Here is a 22,377-nt window from a genome sequence, read left to right on the forward strand (position 1 = left end):
CAGCAGGTTTCTTGCTCCCATTTCTCTTGCCAGCAACATTCCTACGATCAGGGCTTCGTACTCCGCCTGATTGTTGCTGGCCTTGAAGGCAAAGCGGAGGGACTGCTCAATCAGTACCCCGTTTGGGCCTTCCAAAATGACTCTAGCGCCACTCCCCTACTGATTAGAGGAACCGTCCACCGATAACACCCATTGGAAACCTAAACCTTCTGCAGGTGTCGCGATCGACGACAGCTCGACCACAAAGTCCGCGAACACCTGCCCCTTGATCGGTCCTCGGGGCTCGTACTGAATGTCAAACTCTGACAGTTCCACCGCCCACTTGACCATCCTGCCTGCTACATCAGGTTTCTTCAGCACGTTTTGGATAGGCAGATCAGTCATCACCACCACTGTGAAGCTGTGGAAGTAATGCCTGAGTCTTCTAGCTGAAAACACCACCGCCAGGGCAGCCTTCTCGAGGTCTTGGTACCTTGTTTCAGGGCCTTGCAGCACCTTACTCACAAAGTAAACAGGCCTCTGGGTCTGGTCTTGCTCTTGCACCAGGACTGAGCTGACTGCTCTCTCCGTCACAGCGAAATATAGACGAAGAGGGATGCCTACCTGAGGTTTTCGCAAGACTGGTGGGCTCGCCAGGTACTCCTTCAGTTTGATGAAGGCCTCCTCGCACTCCTGTGTCCAAAGGAATCTGCTGTTGCGTTTGAGACACTGGAAGTATGGATGACCTTTCTCCCCTCCAGCGGACATAAACCGGGACAAGGCTGCCAAGCGACCGGTGAGCTGCTGCACCTCCTTCACCGTCGTTGGGCTCCTCATTACCACGACTGCTGCACACTTCTCTGGGTTAGCTTCGATTCCCCGCTCTGTTAAGAGGAAACCCAAAAACTTCCCAGCCTCCACGCCAAAAATACACTTCTCTGGGTTAAGCTTCAGCCTGTACTTGGCAATGGTGGTGAATAGTTCCTCCAGATCAGCTGCATGATGCTTCTTCTCTCGGGACGTAACCACCATGTCATCTACATATGCATGTACGTTCCTTCCCAGCATGCGCGAGAGTACCCTATCCATGAGCCGCTGGTAGGTGGCCCCCGCGTTCTTTAACCCGAATGGCATGACCTTGTAGCAATAGCAAGACCGTTCCGTCATAAACGCGGTCTTGCACTCATCCATGGGGTGCATCCTGATCTGGTTATACCCCGAGAAAGCGTCCAAGAAGCTGAGTAACTTTCCCCCTGATGCGCTATCAACTAGGGCGTCTATACTGGGTAAGGGGTAAGAATCTTTGGGGCACGCCTTGTTGAGGTCAGTGAAATCCACGCACATTCTCCACTTGCCGCTTGCCTTCTGAACCAGCACCACATTCGCTAGCCACTCGGGGTACTGGATCTCTCTGATGTGCCCTGCAGCAAGGAGCTTTTGCGCTTCGTTGTGGATCACCTTCCTCTTCTCCTCGTTGAATTTCCTTCGCCTTTGTCGCACAGGTCGAACCTTGGGATCCATCGACAAACGATGGCAAAGGAAATCGGGGTCGATTCCTGGCATGTCGGATGCTGACCATGCAAAGGCATCCATGTGCTCCTCAATCACACCAACGATCATCCTTCGCTCTTCTTCAACGAGGGATTCCCCTAATTTGAACTTTTTCCCCTCGATGTCCACTTTGACCCATCCTTCAACTGTGTGGGGCCTTCTCTCATTGGCGATGACCGCCCTCGCGATCCCTGACTCGCGAGGAGTGATCGCGCCTTCCTCTTCTTCTTCAACTTGGGCTACCTAGAAGCCCCCCACCGCAGCGTTCTCCATCCTCTGAGCGCCCTGTGTCTCCCTAACCACCGATCGCTCTTCGCGCGCACCTGGGGGTGGTGTCGTAGTGACATGACATACACTTCTCTTCTGCTTCAGGCTGTTCTCATAACAGCGTCTAGCCTCAACCTGATCCGACTTGATGGTTATTACGGTCCCCTCCATCGACGGCAGCTTCAATTTCATGTGCCTCGTCGATGGTATTGCGCCCAACCTATTAAGTGTTGGCCTCCCCAACAAGACGTTGTACGCAGAAGGGGCGTTCACCACCAAGTACTTTATCCTTTCAGTGCGGGCTATCGTTCCGTCAGTGAACGTTGTCCTCAGCTAATGTATCCCCACACCTCTACCTGATCTCCTGCAAAACCGTAGAGACACCCGGTATACGGTCTTAGCTGATCAAGGGACAACTGCAGCTTGTTGAATGTTGGCCAGAACATGACGTCTGCCGAGCTTCCTTGATCTACGAGTACTCTGTGCACTCGTCTTTCTGCTGTAATGAGGGAAATGACCACAGGGTTATTATCGTGCGGGACAACGTCCCGTAGATCAGCTTTCCTGAAGACAATATCTACTTCAGGGTAATGACTCTTATTTACCGCATCTATCGCCATCACCGACCGAGCGTACCTCCTTCTCTGTGACGCAGTGCATCCCCCACCAGAGAAGCCTCCTGCGATTGTTTGCACTTCCCCATGTACAGGGACTTCATGCTGCTGTTCTCCGGTTTGGGATCCCGACGCGCGATCACCCTGCGGCTCACGCAGGTAGTCTGCTAGGAACCCAGACTTCACCAACTCTGCCAGTTGATGACCCAACGCCAAACAGGAGTGAAGTGTGTGGCCAAAAGCCTGGTGAAACTCACACCACTCATTCTTCTTTCTACCAAGTACCTTATCAGTTTTCTCCGGTACGCGTAGTCTTGCTGCTACAGCAGGAAGGGCGATGAGATCCGCCAATCCCACCATTAAATTGTATATTGGGGGCGCATTGTTCTCCCTTGCACGCCCCCTGCTCTGATCTTTGCCTGGTGCATAGGGACGAGGTTTTTCCCGCACCTTTTTCCCCTCCTTGGCCTCATGCACCCTTGCTTGCTGCGGTTTCCCTTGCCCTCCACGCGGTCTTGGTGGTGCAGCACTTCCTCTCTTCTCAGAAACCTCTGTTTCTGCCACTATGTGCGCCACCGAGCGTCGTCGGATCTCTGCAAAGGTGCTGGGATGGCTTCTAATGAGAGACTCGCTGAAGGGGCCAGGCAGCACTCCCTTCTTAAACGCGTGCACCAGCATATCTTCATCTTTGCTGGGCAGTCTAACCGCTTGTGCTCCAAAGCGGTTGAGGTAGTCTTTCAGCGACTCACCTTGGTACTGACGCACGTCGAACAGATCGTATGACACCACTGCAGGTGCTTTGTTGACGATGTATTGCTCAGTGAAGAGCTTTGAAAACTGAGAGAAAGACGTGATATGCCCTTCTGGTAAGCTCACGAACCACTCCATGGCGATTCCGCTTAGCGTGCTCATGAACATTTTGCAGTACACAGCGTCTGAGCCCCCAGACAACATCATCTGGGTGTGGAACGCCATCAGATGTGCCTCCGGGTCTTCTACCCCCTTGAACGACGCCTTCACCCCCACCAGGTTGGGAGGCACCATGGTTCCCATGATTTCAGGGGAGAATGGCATGGGGAACGCTCTTGGAGGTGACGGCTGCCTAGACATCCTTTCGTCAACCACGTGTTCCCTCTGCGCCTGCAACGTCCTCCTCAACTCGTCATTGAAGCGATTCAGCTCGTCGTTCCTGCTTTGCGACGCGGCCAACTCCGTCTGCATCCTTTCTTGTTCAGCCTTTGACGCTGCGGCATTATCCTGCAGCGTGCGCACCATCTCCAGGACCTGCGCCATTGTCACAGCTCCTTCGTCAGCAGATGGCGCAGGTGATGGTTGTCTATTTCTTGGCATCTTTTCCTATCAAAGAAGTTGGTAAAACTCTGGTAAGCTTCAATACTGTGGTGTATATGGGACCACGATTCACTCGTGCCCCACGGTGGGCGCCAAATGATCCTGCCGGCAACTCGAACGTGGAGGAATCGCTTTGTAGCGCTTTCTGTCCCGTCTACGCGACTGCGTTCTCGACAAAGTCACCCTCAGAACCTTCTCTTGATGCTCCAAACGTGACCTGCAAAACACACAGACGGCGCCTCTAGCGGCCGTTTGCACTCCGACGATCAAGTTAGACCACAGAACCACCAAATGAGAAAACTAGTAGTGTGTGTGAAAAAACTCTTGCTCTCTCTGTTCTCGTATCCCCCTCAATCTCTCCCTGATTCTCTTTTATGTCTCTCTTTTAGGATATTTCTTTCATCTGGGTAAATCGCATACTCTCAGGAGAACGCCAGGTGTGGCCAGTCTAGGCACACTCACCAGGCGTTGCTCCCCGCGTAGACGACTTACCCTTCACGCACATAATGGGTTGAGGGAGTCACCAATCACTAATCGATTTACTAGCTCCCTCAGGCCACTCTCGTGCACGATTCCCTGATATGTGCTCATGCGAGGTCCATGTATAACGCTCTCGCTAGGAACCTCAGTCCCAGCTTAACTGCGTGTAACACGAGACCCCGATGACAATGCACCCGATGACTGATCAGTGCTCTATTTGCTTCTCGCGTTCTGCCCCCAGGCGTGAGTCTGGGAACTGGTCTGTTGGTGGCCACTTGGCTACTGACCACCGATCACCGTTCTGGGTGATCTGTCCCCTGACCTCTCTGCCGCCTGATCTGTCGATGGTCACTTGATTACTGACCCCCGATCACCGCTCTTGGCGATCGTCTCCTTGATCTCTCTGTCATTTGGTCCACGTGTCACCCTGCGGGTGGTCCACGTGGTCCTCTGCTGCTGACGTCATCGACTACCGATGACCGATCGGATCAATAACAATGCATATAAATTGGACCTACCTCTTGAATATGGAGTTCATGACACTTTTAATTTAATTGATCTTTCTCCATTTGTAGGTACCAATGACGATGACGAGCTGGATTTGAGGACAAATCCTTTCCAAGGGGGAGGGGATGATGGAGGAGGGCCAAGCACATCTCACCATGGAAGCCAAGACCCAAGGCTAGACCGTGATGAGCGTCTAGCCTCAAGGAAGGAGCGTCTAGGAATACCTTACCTCGTTGTGAATGCCCCCTCGGCGTATAACATTCTGTTGGGAAGACCAACCCTCAACAGAATAGGAGCTATGCCCTCAACCAGGCACATGATGGTTAAATTGCCGTCAATGGAAGGGGTGGTGATCAGCATAAGGTCTGACCAGAAGGAGGCAAAGAAGTGTTACGAAAACAGCCTCAGGACCAAGAGGTCGGCGAGCTACGTCACCACGACACCACCTCCCGGTGTGGAGCCTGGGACAGCAGAAAGGCGAGTTGTCAACGCGGCGATGGAAGTGACGCCGGAGGCGATGTCGTCATGGTGGACGCCGAAGCAGGGGGAGAAAATGCCGGTCGGGAGGAAGAAGCAAGAAACCGCCCAGAAGAGGCTAGGGAGTCCGGAATCGCCAGGGCGGTGATCGCCAGTGAAACAAGGCCCAAACCCGTCGAGGAGTGGCTTGAGAGGGAGATCAGGGGCAAGGTCTTCAAGTTGGGAAGATCTTTGGAAGGTCAGATGCAAGACTAGATCGCCAAGGTGATAGAAAGGCATCTGGATGCTTTTGCATGGTCTGCTTCAGACATGCCGAGAATCGATCCGGATTTCTTGTGTCACCACCTAGCAATGGACACACAGGTCAAACCAGTGCGACAGAGAAGAAGAAAGTTTAATGAGGAGAGAAGACAGGCGATTAGGGACGAAACGCAGAAGCTCCTCGCCGCGGGTCATATCAGGGAAGTCCAGTACCCTGAATGGTTGGCCAATGTTGTGCTGGTGAGGAAGAGTAATGGGATGTGGCGCATGTGCGTCGACTTCACGGATCTAAACAAGGCTTGCCCAAAGGATTCATACCCTTTGCCAAGTATAGACGCCCTGGTCGACAGCGCAGCAAGATGCAAGTTGTTGAGCTTTCTGGACGCCTTCTCAGGGTACAACCAGATAAAGATGCATCCCATGGATGAAGAGAAGACCGCCTTCATGACTGAGAGATCGTGCTACTGCTACAAAGTGATGCCCTTCGGGCTGAAGAACGCAGGGGCCACGTACCAAAGGTTGATGGATAAGGTACTCGCACCGATGCTGGGAAGGAATGTGCAGGCGTACGTAGATGATATGGTCGTGATCTCGCTAGAAAAAAGCAAGCACATCTCAGATCTGGAGGAGCTGTTTACCACGATCGCCAAGTACAAATTAAAGCTAAACCCCGAGAAGTTCTTGGGTTTCCTCTTTACTGAAACGGAATTGAAGCAAATCCTGATAAGTGTGTTGCCTTCTTGGCGATGAGAAGCCCGGCTACCGTAAAGGAGGTGCAGCAGCTTACAGGTCGGATGGCCGCCCTATCTCGTTTCGTGTCAGCTAGTGGAGAGAAAGGCCATCCGTATTTCCAATGCTTAAGGCGAAACAATAGGTTTGCCTGGTCGAAGGAATGCGAAGAAGCTTTCATAAAGCTTAAAGAGTACTTGGAGAGCCTGCCGGTTTTGTGCAAGCCTTTGGTAGGAACCCCTCTCAGGTTGTATTTTGTTGTAACTGAGAGGGCGGTGAGCGCGGTGCTCGCCCAAGATCAGAATCAGACTCAGAAACCTATCTACATCGTTAGCAAGGTGTTACAAGGCCCAAAAGTAAGGTATCAGGCCTTGGAGAAAGCTGCACTGGCAGTTGTATTCTCGGCGAGGAGGTTGTGCCATTATTTTCAAAGCTTTACGGTGCTGGTGATGACCGACTTGCCTATCCAGAAAGTTTTAAAAAAGCCTGATGTAGCTGGGAGAATGGTGAAGTGGGCAGTGGAGTTATCAGAGTTCGACATCAAATACGAAGCCCGAGGACCAATCAAGGGGCAGATTTTCGCTGATTTTGTGGTCGAGCAGTCGTCAGAAGCAGCACGAGTTGAGGGGGACGATTTTTGTTGGGTACTTTCGGTGGACGGATCGTCTAACCAGCAGGGCAGCGGTGCTGGAGTAATTCTATAGGGGCCCAACGGCGTGCTGACAGAACAGTCCCTGAGGTTTACCTTTAAAGCTAGCAACAATCAAGCAGAATATGAGGCGTTGATTGCAGGGATCTTGTTGGCTAAGGAGATGGGAGCTAAGGTGTTGGTGGCCAAGAGTGACTCGTTGTTGGTTACGGGACATGTAACAGGCGAGTTCCACGCCAAGGATCCACAAATGGCGGCTTACCTGGAGTATGTGCAGGAGTTGAAGGGTTCCTTTGCCTCGTTCGATGTGGTGCATGTACCCAGGGAGCAAAATGCCCAAGCTGACCTACTAGCCAAGCTCGCCAGCTTGGGCAAGGGGGGTAGGCAGAGGACCGTTATTCAAGAAACTCTGAAGATGCCTTGGGCGTTTGTAGGAGATCACCAGGTTCTTCAGATTAGTAAGTCGACGGGGAGAGGGACGAGAAGTCACAGGTGCGCTACGCATAGGCCAAACACATGGATAACGCAATACCAGCGCTGCTTGGCAGATGGCGTTCTCCCGCTGGATCCGACGGAGGCTAGGAAGATAAAGAAGAACTCTAACAAGTTCACCTTGATCGACGACAAGTTGTACAGGTTTGGGTTTACGCACACACTCCTAGTATGTGTGCACGGAGAAAAAGGCACAAGAATTATGGCCGAGCTCCATGAAGGTATATGTGGGAGTCACATCGGGGGTCGAGCTCTGGCTGCAAGAGCTCTCCGTGCAGGTTATTACTGGCCAACGATGAGGGAGGACTGTAAGAAGTATGCTCAATGTTGCAAGCAATGTCAGCAGCACGTCGATTGGCACAAGGCACCTCCAGAAGAGCTGAAGTCAATTTACAGCCCTTGGCCGTTTCATACTTGGGGAATTGACATTCTGGGACCCTTCCCATTGGCGGTCAGGCAGATGAAGTTCTTGATAGTGGCGATTGAATACTTCACCAAATGGATCGAAACGGAGCCAGTAGCCAAGATCACCGCACATAAGATCGAAGGCTTTGTATGGAAGAACCTCGTGTGCCGGTTTGGTGTGCCTAAACACCTGGTGTCGGACAATGGGACTCAGTTTGCAAGTCACCTGTTGAAAAAGCTGTGCGAAGAGGTGGGAATACAGCAGGTGTTTGCATCCATTGAGCACCCACACCGAATGGCCAAGTGGAGTCTGCCAATAGGGTGTTGTTGAGAGGTTTAAAGAGAAGACTAGAAAAAGCTAAGGGATCGTGGGCTGAAGAGGTACCCCGCTTAGTTTGGGCGTACCATACCACTGAACAGTCAGGAACCCACGAGACCCCGTTTAGCCTGGTTTATGGGTATGATGCGATGATTCCATTCGAAATCCAGGAAAGCTCGCCGAGATTCCAGAACTTTGTGGGGGAAGACTCGAACGAAGAAAGAAAAATGAATCTGGATTTACTGGATGAGGTCAGGGAGGAGGCGAGAGTGAAGGCTGAAGCAGTTAAGAGAAGGATTGAGCGAAGGTATAACTCTAAGGTAATGCCGAGGCGGTTCAGAGAGGGTGACCTGGTGATGAGGAAGGCCCATCAATACGAGATAGAGAGCAAGTTATCACCTAAGTGGACGGGACCGTTCAGAATAACCGAGGTGCTCGGGAACGGCGCCTACTGCTTAGAGACGTTAGAAGGAGGGGCGATTCCTCGCACTTCGAACGCCACGCATCTCAAATTATATTACAGTTAAAGCCTTGTAAGTAAAGACGAACATGAAGAGATTTACATGCTATCTGTTAAAACAATTCAAGGGGGCACTCTTTTTTCCCTAAGGAGGGTTTTTAATGAGGCCACGCAATAAAGAAGAGTTTTCAAGTTTAAAGTTTCTAAGATTGCATGCTTTCTAGTTAAAAGTTTTAAAGTCCCCATCGTTTTTCGGCGATTGGTGGCATCAGTTAAAGGTTTTAAAGTCCCCATCGTTTTTCGGTGATTGGCGGCATCTAGTTAAAAGTTTTAAAGTCCCCATCGTTTTCCGGCGATTGGCGGCATCAGTTAAAGGTTTTAAAGTCCCCATCGTTTTTCGGCGATTGGCGGCATCGGTTAAAAGTTTTAAAGTTCCCATCGTCTTTCGGCGATCGGTGGCAATAGTTAAAAGGTTTAAAAGACCTCATCGTCTTTCGGCGATTGGAGGCACCAGTGATGATTAAAGACCTCAATGCTCTCGTGCGTCTTGAGGCAACAGAGGAAGTCCTCCTCGCCTTTGAGCGAGTGCAGGCAAGAACAGAGGAAGTCCTCCTCGCCTTTGAGCGAGTGCAGGCAAGAACAGAAGAGGTCCTCCTCGCCTTGAGCGAGTGTAGGCGAGAACATAAGAAGTCCTCCTCGCCTTGAGCGAGTGCAGGCGAGAACAGAAGAAGTCCTCCTCGCCTTTGAGTGAGTGCAGGCGAGAACAGGTTAAAGGTCCTCAGTGCATCCAGGGGGGAGGAGGTGTATACCCTGGGCAAGCTAAGGCACCAGTGAAAGTCCTTTTCATGCCAGAGTGAGTTCAGGCAAGATAAACTGAAAGATCAGGGGTGTTCGTGACCTTAAACGGCGGGAAGGGAAGGTTGATGGAAAACGCCTTTCCCCCTTTAAGTGAAACATCAATATCGACCCAGTAAGACCAGATAAAGCTTCCACGCTTGCAGGCGGTGCGAAGAAAGAAAATCCCTCTCGTCTTGAACGAGTTCAAATTATTGTTCTAAAACTCAGGGAGGTGGAGGAGGATCCGAAAGGCGCCTCTACCTAGAGATGAGGGAACCATGATCAAGTTATGAAAGTAAGAAAGATTGCATCGCCAGAACCCTACGTCGTAAGGGTTGAGATAGCGAATGGGTTGTACGACGATTATAAGAGTTCCAGGCGATGACAGGAGTAAGGGGTCATCTCGCTTAGCAGATCAGGTAAATTGTGTTTTAATACTAGTTTGAGTTAAAACCTGCTGCCTAGTAAGTGATTTATGCTAAGGTTTGTTGCCTTAAGTTCACAAGTTGTGTTAAATGTCATCGCTAAAGAGTTAATAGTTGCTCAAGTTTACTTTGAGTTAACAGTTTGATAAGTTGTTATAAGGTTAACAGTTTACTCAAGTTAAAAGCAGTATGTGAAGGGTTAAGCCCGAGTATTGCTGAGTTGATGCAGTTGAGTAAGTTTCACCGGTTACGTTAGTTAACCCCACAGCAAATAAAGGCAAAAGCATGCAAGGTAAATAGAAAGACGGTATTCAGGAAATGGAAATTATATAAGCAACGTCAATTCAAGTCTATACACAAATAGCTATTACAAACAAAGGATAAGTGACAAGTTTTGAAGAAGAGGCGATGGGGAGAGGCAATTAGTCTTCAGAAGGTACAATCTTCCTATCCACCACTTCGTTGCAGATCGACACCATGGAAAGGTCGAGCTTAGGGTATTGGCATGCTACTTGCTCCAGAGCGGCGTCGAACCCGGCGGAGAGGAATTGAGCAGCGCTCTGCTCGAGCTCATGAGTTTGCTTCTTCAGATTTTCTTTCTCCTCACGAGATCAAGCGAGTTCTTCAGCAGCTTTTTTGCCCTCATCCCGAGTCTGGGCCAGCTCTGCAGCAATCTTTTTGGTCTCCTCACGAGCTTCGGCGAGCTCAGCGAGAGCCTTGTCCCTTTCCTGCTCGACCTTCCCTAGGAGGATCTCCCTATCTGCTGATCTCTTCTCAAGTTTCTCCACCATGGACGCTTCAGCTTTTCGTGCAGCCTCCATATCTGCCACCTTGACCCTGTATGGAACCAACTTACTCTCCAGGTCAATCTTCTCTTGAAGCTGGGTGTGCAGTTTTTGGCGCAGATCGGAGGCCTCCTTGCGTGTGTTCCTTAGCTCAGTGTCCAATGCATCCTCCAGCCTTGAGTGTTCCAACTCAGTCATCAGCAGGTTGCAAGTGAGCTTCTCCGCCTCAGCCCTTATCATAAGATTTGATTCCTTGAGCGCGTAGTTCTCCTCTTGGAGCTTCTTGAGTGAAGCCTTCACAGCTCTTGATACGAGCAAAGGAAGATCTTCCGCCATGGTCTTCAGTTGGGCTGTGAAGGGTCCCCAGGTCTCTTCGAAGGAAGCTGGGAGGCTTGAAGCCGATGCTGGAGGCACTGGCGGGGTTTGATGTTGACTTTCATCACCACCCTCTTGAGTTTGTAAAGCAAGGGGGGCTTCTAGGCGTGGTGGTGAGGTCGGGGATTCTGTTATCAGTATTGGCGAAATCTGAGCGCCCTCATCTTCTCCTAGTGCGGCCCCAGCGATGGATGTGGTGGAAGGAGGACCCTCTCCGACAGATACAAACGGTGTTGAGGCGCTTGGAGGGTTTTCCACGTAGTTAGGGCCGCTGCTTTCAACTACTGGGGGCGCGGCGGCCAAGGGTGTTGCTTGAACTGGTCCTAGCAGAGCTGGAGGTGAGGGCGGTGTTGGTGTTGGGAGTGTAGGTGGTGTAGAGGTGGCCACCCTTGTCCTCTTAGTAATAAGACCATCCTCAGTATCTTCATCGTCATGTTCTTCCTCTTGCACCACCTGAGGAGTCTTCCTTTTGGGTTTCCTCAAAACTAGTTTTTTCCTTTCTGGGGCGGGTAGTACCCTAGAAGAAGTTGGACCTCGGGGAGGAGTCTTGCCTTGGACAGCGGCGATCTCCACCACCGAGTTGGACACAGTTTGGAAGCCCGCCGCAAGCTGGTGAGATCGGGCGATCACCCTCAATTCCGCTAGTTTTCCTTTTCCCAACATGTTATCTGCACAAGGTAAAGGATAGATGAGCAACCAAGGCAGAAGCAGAACATGCGAGTATGTTCATACAGAGATAAGACAAGTAGCACATGGATGAATGATCAAGGCTGTATCGTCCCGTATCAGGGCGTTGACTAAGTCAAGGTCAAAGTCAACGACTGGAAAGTCAAAGTCAGCTCGAGGTGTTGCCCAGATGTAGGGACGCCAAGAGGAGGCGTCGCCTAGGCGAAGGCGTCGCCTAGGTGAAGGCGTCGCCTAGGTGAAGGCGTCGCCCAGGGGAGGGCGTCGCCAGATTAAACAGGGTAAAAGCAAGGCAATCACGGTGTGGTTCCCCGATACCCATGGGTAGGAAAGACCATGGAGGGAGCGACGTCGTGGGGAAAGCCTCAGATCCCGATATCTCGGGAAAGTGATAAAGAGAAGAAAAAGGTGGCTCCAAGGCCATAGTGATAGTACCAGTAAAGGGCAGCCTGACTCGCGAAGTACCCCTGCCGCCCCAGAGACGCCTTCGGGACAGATACGACCCAAGAGGAAGGTCACGCCCAGGATAACCGGGTGCAGGGTGTGAGGGGAAGGCAGAGACGCTCTCAGAGTAAGTGGCTAGATACTTGGGGGCATGAGTTGGCACCCAAAAAGCCACCCCTAGCGCAGTAGCACTCCCAAAAAGGAGGACCCACACGTAGAAACGTCCCCAGATGGGCAGAAACGCCCCCAGATGGGGTCATGGCGTCGTGAGGCCCTCCACGTTTATGACAGCAATGCCGGAATAGAAACATCCTCTAGTCAGGTGCCAGGTAATTAAAGATATTCAATACAGTTTCCCTTTCGAGCATTCAGGTACTATTAGGGCTCCCGAGCGTTTCAACGTCTTAAATGCGCTACGTTTTGTAATTAAGCGCTTTAATGAGTGCGTTACGTTTGAGATTAAAAGCGCTTTAAGGCGCTTTAAATGCTGGGGCAGTTTAAATAGCGCTGAGAATGTCGGAAAAAGGGTTGGAACCTTTGGCAAATTTAGAGGAAACTCTCTGGTTGCTTGCCCGTGCCTTTAGATTACGTACAAGCGACTGGAGAATATTTTTGCCTGAAGGAGACAACACACACACATATACATAGTTCTTTTACCACCTTCAGAGTGCCACACGCGGTGCTCAGAGACGTGGGTGGACAGTTTTTTGGTGTTTCTTGCTGGCTGACTTGAGCGTCGGAGTGCAAACGGCCGCTAGGGCGCCTCTTTGTCCTCTTTTTTGCAGGAATTCACAGGCAATCGGCGGGAAGGAGTCCCTAGCTGACGGTTGAGGTCGCGCACGAAGACGTCCCGGTCAACCGGACGGAACATTTGGCGCCCACCGTGGGGCCGATTTAAAACATCAGCCCCATCGCAAGTTCGAGGAACATTTACCAAGCTACAGTAACGTTGAAGGAGGTTGGAGTGACAATGGCCCCCACCAGACGAAGAGCAGCGTGCGCAGCCCCAGCAGACCTATCCATGCAGCAGGTCCTGGAAATAATGAGGGGGCTGCAGCAGGACATGGCGGATTCAAAGATGGAGCAGGAGCGCATGCAGGCAGATCTAGACGCCTCGCATGAGCGCAACGAAGAGCTCCACCGTGTGAATGAGGAGTTGCGCCAGGGCCTGAGAAACGATCGGAGGCGGCCTGGGCAGGACGAGACGGAGAACCATTCCCCGCCAAGGGAGTTTTCCACCCCGTTCTCGCAGGAGATCCTAGACGCAGTGATCCCGAACACGTTCGCGGGACCCAAGGTAATCTTCACTGGGATGGAGGACCCAGAGACGCACCTCGCGGCATTTCACACGCAGATGGTCCTGATAGGCGGTTTTGATGCCGCCAAGTGCAAGCTCTTCATAAGCACCCTGACCGGGATGGCTATGGACTGGTTCATTAGCCTCCCAGAAGGTCATATAACATCTTTCCACCAGTTGTCGCGATTGTTCCGGGAACAGTACTTAGCCAACAAGGCCCCGCCGCCGGTCTCCTACGACCTGTTTGACGTGAAGCAGTATCAGGGAGAGACCCTGAAGGAGTATATCAATCGCTTCGGGGCCCAGGTCGTGAAGGTTGGCACAACAGAGGAGCCTATGATCGTGTACGCATTTGTGAAAGGCGTATGCCCCGGCCCCTTCGGAGAATCCATTATCCGCAATCGCCCTAGGACTTTCGCTGAATTACGGCGCAGGGCAGTAGAGCATATCGCTTCGGAAGGGGAGGTGTGTGTGAAGCGCACCAGTGCCGTGCCCTCACGCCCGAGGGGACCGGCGCGAGCTCAACCCGTCAGAGTCAATGAGACCACGACGGGGAGAAAGAAGCCAGAGGCGAGACGCCCCTACGAGGCCAGAAAGCCCCAGCCCCGGGGCCCAACAGGAGGCGAACGCCCCGCCAGAGAAAGAGCAAGACCGGCGAGGTACAACTTCGTGGTTGAGTTGAAGGATTTGATCATCGTGCCCAACATAGCCGAGAGGCTGAGGCGACCGGCGAAGACCGACAAGGTGTTAGGGCCCCGTAAAGACTCTTTGTGCGAATTCCACGAGGCTTTCGGGCACCAGATTGATAATTGCCTGTCGTTGGGCTACCAGCTAGATGAGCTGGTGAGGACTGGGTTTTTGAAAGATTATGTCGCGGAGTCCACTACAACCGCCACCCTGCCGCCGCCGGCGGATGAGCCAGTACACGAGATGCCGGTGCTTGGCGAGGTCCACACCATTGCTGGGGGTTTTTCCGGCGGAGGACCCACCGCCTCCCAGCGGAAGAAATACGCGAGGGGGGTGAATTCAATTGAAGAGAGGCTCTCGGGGGAGTCCTGGGAGTCAGATATTGTGTTCACAAGAAGAGACATCCGAGATGTGGTGCCCCATGACAACGATCCCGTTGTCATCTCGGTCGTCACGGCTGGAAGGAAGGTCCACAGAGTGCTTGTTGATCAAGGAAGCTCGGCAGACGTCATGTTTCTGTCAACCTTTAATAAATTACGGTTGTCCCCCGATCTGCTGAGTCCCTATACGGGATGTTTGTATGGGTTCGGGGATAACCAGATAGAGGTCCGGGGGTACCTGGAGTTGAGGACTACGTTCACAGACGGAGAGGCCTCCCGAACAGAGAGCATTCGGTACCTCGTCGTGAACGCTAATTCTGCCTACAATATTTTGCTGGGCAGACCGGCGTTAAACCGTCTGAGTGCAATATCCTCCCCTCGTCACATGAAGATGAAGCTACCGGACCTCAGTGGCCGGGTGATAGTCATCAGATCAGACCAAGAGGAGGCGCGGTGGTCTTGGTTTTTGCCATCAACACCAATGCTGAAGATCAAAGCAGAAAGAAAGGGTTCAGAGAAAAGGGGTTTTGGAGAGAAGAAAAGGGGAAAATGGAAGAACCCTAGGAGTGCCCTACCCGCAAAAGAACGAAGGGAAACAAGAGGAATAACGAAGCATACAAGCAACATCCAGGGAAATGCGGTAATATGGACAGTCCCAGGCAGTTCATACAGTAAAGAGAATCATCAAGGAGGGAAAAACCGTACCTTTGGAGGCAGTAGGAGAGCGCAGGAAGGAGAGAATCGCGATTGTAGAGAAAAGGATTTTGAAGGCGATGAACAGTGCGGAATTGCAGAGTGAATGAATGTAACAGTAGAGTGAGCGCGGGGGTTTGGGGTAACTTAAACGTTACATTTCGTAACCCAAGAGGCGCTAACTAAGGGCCGCAGGATCGGGCCACGCGTCAGAAGGTCGATTGCCCAGGGGAAGCGCAAGGGTCTCTAAAGGAGGGCCACGCGATGGGCCACGTGGCGCGCGATAAAGGGTAGCCCAAAAGGCGTAATCATCCCCATTGCAGGGAATGTCCAATCGGTCATTAAGAATACCCCTGTGGTTCAGATAATGTCGCGTCAGTAATTCGAAAATTTGCTGAGTCAGCAGAGAATGACACGTCATCAGGAAGGCATGTGGATGGCGGGGGCAAGGCTTTAGTCTTTGCGCTGTAGACAAGTCTTCGGCTTAAGACTGGGGGGCTTGTGCACCGTCCCGTATCAGGGCGTTGACTAAGTCAAGGTCAAAGTCAACGACTGGAAAGTCAAAGTCAGCTCGAGGTGTCGCCCAGATGTAGGGACGCCAAGAGGAGGCGTCGCCTAGGCGAAGGCGTCGCCTAGGTGAAGGCGTCACCCAGGGGTGGGCGTCGCCAGATTAAACAGGGTAAAAGCAAGGTAATCACGGTGTGGTTCCCCGATACCCATGGGTAGGAAAGACCATGGAGGGAGCGACGTCGTGGGGAAAGCCTCAGGTCCCGATATCTCGGGAAAGTGATAAAGAGAAGAAAAAGGTGGCTCCAAGGCCATAGTGATAGTACCAGTAAAGGGCAGCCTGACTCGCGAAGTACCCCTGCCGCCCCAGAGACGCCTTCGGGACAGATACGACCCAAGAGGAAGGTCACGCCCAGGATAACCGGGTGCAGGGTGTGAGGGGAAGGCAGAGACGCTCTCAGAGTAAGTGGCTAGATACTTGGGGGCATGAGTTGGCACCCAAAAAGCCACCCCTAGCGCAGTAGCACTCCCAAACAGGAGGACCCACACGTAGAAACGTCCCCAGATGGGCAGAAACGCCCCCAGATGGGGTCATGGCGTCGTGAGGCCCTCCACGTGTATGACAGCAATGCCGGAATAGAAACATCCTCTAGTCAGGTGCCAGGTAATTAATGATATTCTATACAGTTTCCCTTTCGAGCATTCAGGTACTATTAGGGCTCCCGAGCGTTTCAACGTCTTAAATGCGCTACGTTTCGTAATTAAGCGCTTTAATGAGTGCGTTACGTTTGAGATTAAAAGCGCTTTAAATGCTGGGGCAGTTTAAATAGCGCTGAGAATGTCGGAAAAAGGGTTGGAACCTTTGGCAAATTTAGAGGAAACTCTCTGGTTGCTTGCCCGTGCCTTTAGATTACGTACAAGCGACTGGAGAATATTTTTGCCTGAAGGAGACAACACACACACATATACACAGTTCTTTTACCACCTTCAGAGTGCCACACGTGGTGCTCAGAGACGTGGGTGGACAGTTTTTTGGTGTTTCTTGCTGGCTGACTTGAGCGTCGGAGTGCAAACGGCCGCTAGGGCGCCTCTTTGTCCTCTTTTTTGCAGGAATTCACAGGCAATCGGCAGGAAGGAGTCCCTAGTTACGGTTGAGGTCGCGCACGAAGACGTCCCGGTTAACCGGACAGAACAAAGGCCAATACAGAATAATGGAATGCCAAAAATAGAGTGGTAAAAATTCTAAGTTAGTTTTAACGCGAAGTGAGAGACTTGGTGTTGAGGTAGGGGCTGACCTATGTGAGCTTCGAGTTGACCCTCGAGGAACTCGAAGGGAATTATTGAGGTAGTGGGGAAGGTGATGTTGGCAGCAGCCACACTCTTCCAGAAGAGACAAAGATCTTTGTCTAGCTCCCCCATGTTGTCAGGACTTCTTGGTCTCTTGAAGTTGTCCTTGGAGTCTTTGTTCCCCTTGTTGACCCAATACAGGGGGAAGCCGTCAAGCAGTGAGGGGTCTTGATCGTTCTGGCACACCTTGACGAACTTCCCCTTCCAGTCTTTATAAGATTGCTGGAAGATTGAGAGGATCGACCTCCCAACAATCCCATTCAAGCTGACCCAGGGGCGATCGCCGGGATTCTTTGCCTCAAATAGGAAGAGGAAGACATCGACCGAAGCCGGAAGCCCCAAGTGCACACAGAGAATTTGGAACGCCTTTACGAACGCCCAATTGTTGGGATGAAGCTGGGCAGGGGCGATGTTGAGCTCAGTCAGTAGCTGTCTCTCGAAACGAGTAAAAGGAAACCTAAGTTTCACTTTCTTGAACAGTGTGGCATAGATAAAGCAGAACAACTCGCCGTTGTTCCCCTTATCGTCCGCACAGATCGGTTCTCCCGGGAGGCAACGCAGCACGGTCACTTTGTTATCATGCTCCTTGTGAATGAAAGGTCGGGTTGATCTCCTTTCTTCAGTCGAAGCACGCCCAACTCAGTATTTATTGACGAAGTCTCTTTCAGCAGAGCTGGGGTGGCCCAAGGATAGAGCTCCTTGTAGTCTTGCGGAGGAAGGGGGGCTCCCTCGGCGAGTGGTGGAGTTGCCTGGGTAGGGTTGGCGTGAGAAGAGGTAGGCCTCTTGGCCTGTGTGGAAGGAGCACCAGAGGCTCGTGAGGGGTTGCGTGTTGGTGGAGGATTTGTCCCAGGGACAACCCTACGAGTTTTGGGTGGAGGGTTTCGCGATGAAGAAGGAGGATTAGCGGTGGACTTCGTGTGAGCCATCGCAGGAACTGCAAAGGAAAGAAAAGGGATGAAATGAGGACAGCAGAGAATGACTCGATTGAGGACGAAGAGGATAGAACAAACGAATAAGGGTTCGCTGGGATAGACGTTATCAAGGACGAAATCTTAGGTTACAAGAAAAAGAGAAATAGCCCACAACGTATGCTTCAGACAGTTAATGGATGATGCAAACCGATTAAAATGCAGTAAATGTCAATAGGAGGGGTAAAAGGGTTACCTTTTTATGATCGGATGAACGCTGAAGAAAGTTGAAGATTGAGAGAGACGAGAAGTTTCGTGGTTCGCAGAAAAAGCGTTTGGAATGCGAAGGGTTTAAGGGTTTCGAACGTTGTAGGAAGCGCAAATGACGGTTAAAAACGACCGTTGATGAAGCCACGTGTCGTTTGATTAAAGAGGGGGTTGGTGGAGCGTCAGAGAAGAAAAGGGTACTAACGTACGGAAATCCGTACAAACGCCACGTAGGTCGACGATGATTTGACTTCTTAGTCTTTTCGCTGGTCAAGTCTCAGCTTAAGATTGGGGGGCTTGTGTACCGATCAGGTAATCGGGAGTGATGACGTGGCAGCAAGTGATAATATGGGTGTGTTGAACGGGACATGATGGAAGAGGGCCAAGCACATCTGACCATGAAAGCCAAAGCCCAACACTAGACCATGAAGAGCGTCTAGACCATGATGAGCGTCTAGCTAGAAGGATGGAGCGTCTAGGACGTGAAGGGGAAAGGCTACCCATGGAGCATCTAGGAGGAGACCTAGACCGTCTAGGACCTATCACAAGGTCAATGGCTAAGCATATTCAAGCCCAATTGAATGAAGCCACGGATGGAAGGGAGACAGCTTTGTACATGTTGCATAAAGGCCCATTAGGGGTGCTTAGTAATTAGAGTAGTGTAGAAAGCATATTTGAGTGAAACATTCTAGAAACTCTCTAGGTGTGGCCGGTCATGAGCACATGGCACATGGCTTTGTGAATTGCATTTAATTTGGTTTTCATTTCATTAGGCATTAGCTTAAAACTTACGGCCAAGTAGCTTATAAATAGGGAGGCCTACACCTTGTATTTGAAAGTTTATTGTGAGTAAAGTTAAGCTGCCATTTTGTGCCAAGCTTTGCTTCTCCCTAGAATTCTAGGCTCTAAACTTCATCTCCTTCACCTCTCCTTGGGTTGGCCGAACCTCCCTAGCTTCATACTCATCATGCACCTTCAAGATCAACACCACTCTTAGGAGGATCTTCCTCACACACCTTCATAGCTTCCGCACCACTTTTTCTCACATGATTCAAGAAGACCTTCATGAAATGCCATCAGGACACCTGGTTGACAGAAGGGAAGTACATCGGGAAGTCTGTGTAGTCGCCGATCGTTGACTTGGCGTTCTCCAATCTCTAGTGTGTGTAACCAGCGGTCACCAGAGTTGTGTCATAGTCGCCAAATGTGAGTACTAGGAGATCAGGCGGTTAGAGACCGCCGAAAGGGGCACATTGCCGAATGATCAGGAAAGCCTGCTGTTCCGTCCGGTTGACCGGGACGTCTTCGTGCGCGACCTCAACCGTCAGCTAGGGACTCCTTCCCACTGATTGCCTGTGGATTCCTGCAAAAAAGAGGACAGAGAGGCGCCCTAGTGGCTGTTTGCACTCTGACGCTCAAGTCAGCCAGCAAGAAACACCAAAACTGGGCACCTCCATATCTGAGCACCGCGTATGGCACTCTGAAGGTGGTAAAAGATAACTATGTATTGTCTGTGTGTGTTCTTTCTCTCAAGCAAAAATATTCCCTAGTCCCTTGTTCGTAACCTTGAAGCACGAGCAAGCAACTAGAGAGTTCTCGTAAATTTGCCAAAAGTTCGAACCCTCTTTCCAACATTCTCCGCACTATTTAAACTACCCAAGCATTTAAAGCGCCTTAAAGCGCCTTTAATTACAAATGTAACGCACTCAATCAACGTATTTAATTAGAAAACGTAGCGCATTTAAGACGTTGAAACGCTTGGGAGCCATTATAACACCTGAATGCTCGAAAGGGAAACTGTATTGAATGACTTTAATTACCTGGCACCTGACTAAAAGGCGTTTCTATTCTGGCATGGCTGTCGTACACGTGGAGGGCCTCACGACGCCGTGAGCCCATCTGGGGGCGTTTCTGCCCACCTGGGGACGTTTCTGCATGTGAGTCCTCCTGCTTGGGAGTGCTACTGCGCTAGGGGTGACTTTTTGGGTGCCAACTCATGCCCCCAATTATCTAGTCACTTACTTTGAGAGCGTATCTGCCTGCCTCTTGTACCCTGCACCCGGTTGCCCTGGGCGTGACTTTCCTCTTGAGTCGTATCTGTCCCACAGGCGTCTCTGGGGAGGCAGGAGCACTTCACGAGTCGGGCTGCCCTACACTGGTACTATTACTATGGCCTTGAAGCCACCTTTTCCTTTTCTTTATCACTGCCCCGGGTTATCGGGACCTGAGGCCTCCCCACGGCGTCGCTCCCTCCATGGTCTTTCCTACCCATGGGTATCGGGGAACCACACCGTGATTGCCTTGCTTTAGCACTGTTTGATCTGGCGACGCCCTGGTTGGGCGACGCCATCACCTAGGCGACGCCTTGTCCTGGCGACGCTTCCTCTTGGCGATGCTGGCACTTGGAGTTTCTCCACCTAGGCGACGCCTTACGTTGACTTTGACTCTCCAGTCGTTGACTTTGACCCTCCAGTCGTTGACTTTGACCTTGGACTTCCTTCCAGGACTTGGAAGCTCACCGTGGGGATCCCCATTTGTACAATTTTAACGCCTTCTGCCGCACACACGACGCCCATATATTCGTCCGTCACGGCAGGCCTGGGGAACCTGTTTGTTTGGACGACAGACCTAGGAAGGGGAAACCCTTCTTCTTCATGTACCAGACCGTGTTCAAACGCGTAGGAGTGCGTCTCCCGTTCACCCCCTTTGAACGGGAACTCCTCACTGAAATCAATACTGCCCCCGCCCAGCTCCATCCCAACAGCTGGGCATTCGTGAGGGGTTTTCAAATTCTTTGTGGACACCTGGGTATCCCTCCTTCTGTAGATGTCTTCCTGCATTTCTTTGAGGTGAAGAAGCAGGGGCAGAGCTTCTGGGTAAGCTTTTCCGGGATCGCGGGCAGGATCCTCCTCTCCCTCTTCCAAAATTCTTACAAGAACTGGAAAGGGAAGTTCTTCAGGGTGTGCAGCGCTAAGCACGATCCCACAGCTTTGGATGGCTTCCCCCTTTACTGGACGGAGCGCCCTAAACTGCTCAGGGCCAAAACCCTGGAGGAGCTATCTCCCGCCGATAGGGAGGTAAGCAAAGCCTTGGCCGGGTTGGGGATCCTTTTTCATACCTTGAAGCTGGTCGCTAGCGAGTACAATGCTCACGCCCTGACTACCTACTTTGGTAAGGGGCTCTCCCCTCATCTTTCTTGTTGTGAACAGCCTGCTATCGAACGTTCGTTCCCCCAGACTATTATGCTCGTTTTATATTGTGCCATGTTACTTGCATTTCACGTCTCCATGTGTGTTGTAATTTTGCATAGCTGCTTTGGTCCTAATTCTTGCTGTTTGGTCTGTCTTGATGTAGGATCGGTGATGGGCGCTTCTAAGAGAATGATGTTGGCGAAAGCAATGAAGGAGGCACGTGCCGCCAAGGCGGGCGCCTCCTCCACCCCTGCTGCCGGTCCGGTTCCCCCACCGACTCTGTCACCGCCTCCTCCGATCACCGCTGAGGCTCCCCTTAGTTCACCTCCGTCATCTCCGCACAGCCTCGCAGCACTTCAGATTCCCCGCTCTCCTCTACCCATCGCCGCTGTTCCTCTAGTCGCGGCCTCGTCGCCGGCTCCAACCCCCCTTGACAAAGGGAAACGGGTTTTGGAGATTCTATCAGATGATGAGGACTCAGAAGGCGTGGCACCCTTCAGAAGAAGAAAATCTGCGCGGGTTCCTCTTTTGGTAGAGGCGTCGCCCCAGGGAGGGAACCCCTTCATGAAGAACCCCCCAAGTGCGACCTCACTCCCTCCCATGACACTCCAAGAGGAAGGGGGCGAAGGCGCCGAATCTGCCCCGCCTCCGCCGCCGGCAGAAGCTGTTGCTTCCCCTGCTCCCGTCGCTGCCGCCCTCGATTTCATCGCCATCCCTCCTCCGATTATGCATCTAATGAGGGGCTTCAGTGGCGGGACTCTGCCAGAGGGCACCGACAGGAAGGAAGGCATGCCTTTCTACTTGGGGGCCTTCTTGGCGGTGGCCCTTGAATGGCGCGCCCAGGCCAGAAACGCGGTCATGCAAGCTCAAACTCTCCAGGCCTTGGAAACAAAGGCGACTACTCTGGAGGAGGAAATGAGGACCCTGGGGCGCCAGAACGAAACCTACCAAACCTCTCTGAAGCAAGCGCAAGAGTCAAAAGCAGAAACTGAGAGGCAACTGGCAGAGGC

At 51.8% G+C, this 22,377-nt stretch overlaps 1 protein-coding gene across 1 annotated transcript; it reads right to left on the reverse strand.

Annotated features, from left to right (window-relative positions):
* Positions 1-2,126: 2,126 nt before the first annotated feature.
* LOC137839297 (uncharacterized) lies at positions 2,127-2,771 on the reverse strand. Its single transcript, XM_068648418.1, has one exon. It carries the CDS (start codon positions 2,769-2,771, stop codon positions 2,127-2,129), a length of 645 nt encoding a protein of 214 aa, XP_068504519.1.
* Positions 2,772-22,377: the final 19,606 nt, after the last annotated feature.

The sequence above is a fragment of the Phaseolus vulgaris genome, chromosome 3 (genome assembly GCF_000499845.2).
Source record: "Phaseolus vulgaris cultivar G19833 chromosome 3, P. vulgaris v2.0, whole genome shotgun sequence".
Taxonomy (NCBI): Eukaryota; Viridiplantae; Streptophyta; class Magnoliopsida; order Fabales; family Fabaceae; genus Phaseolus; species Phaseolus vulgaris.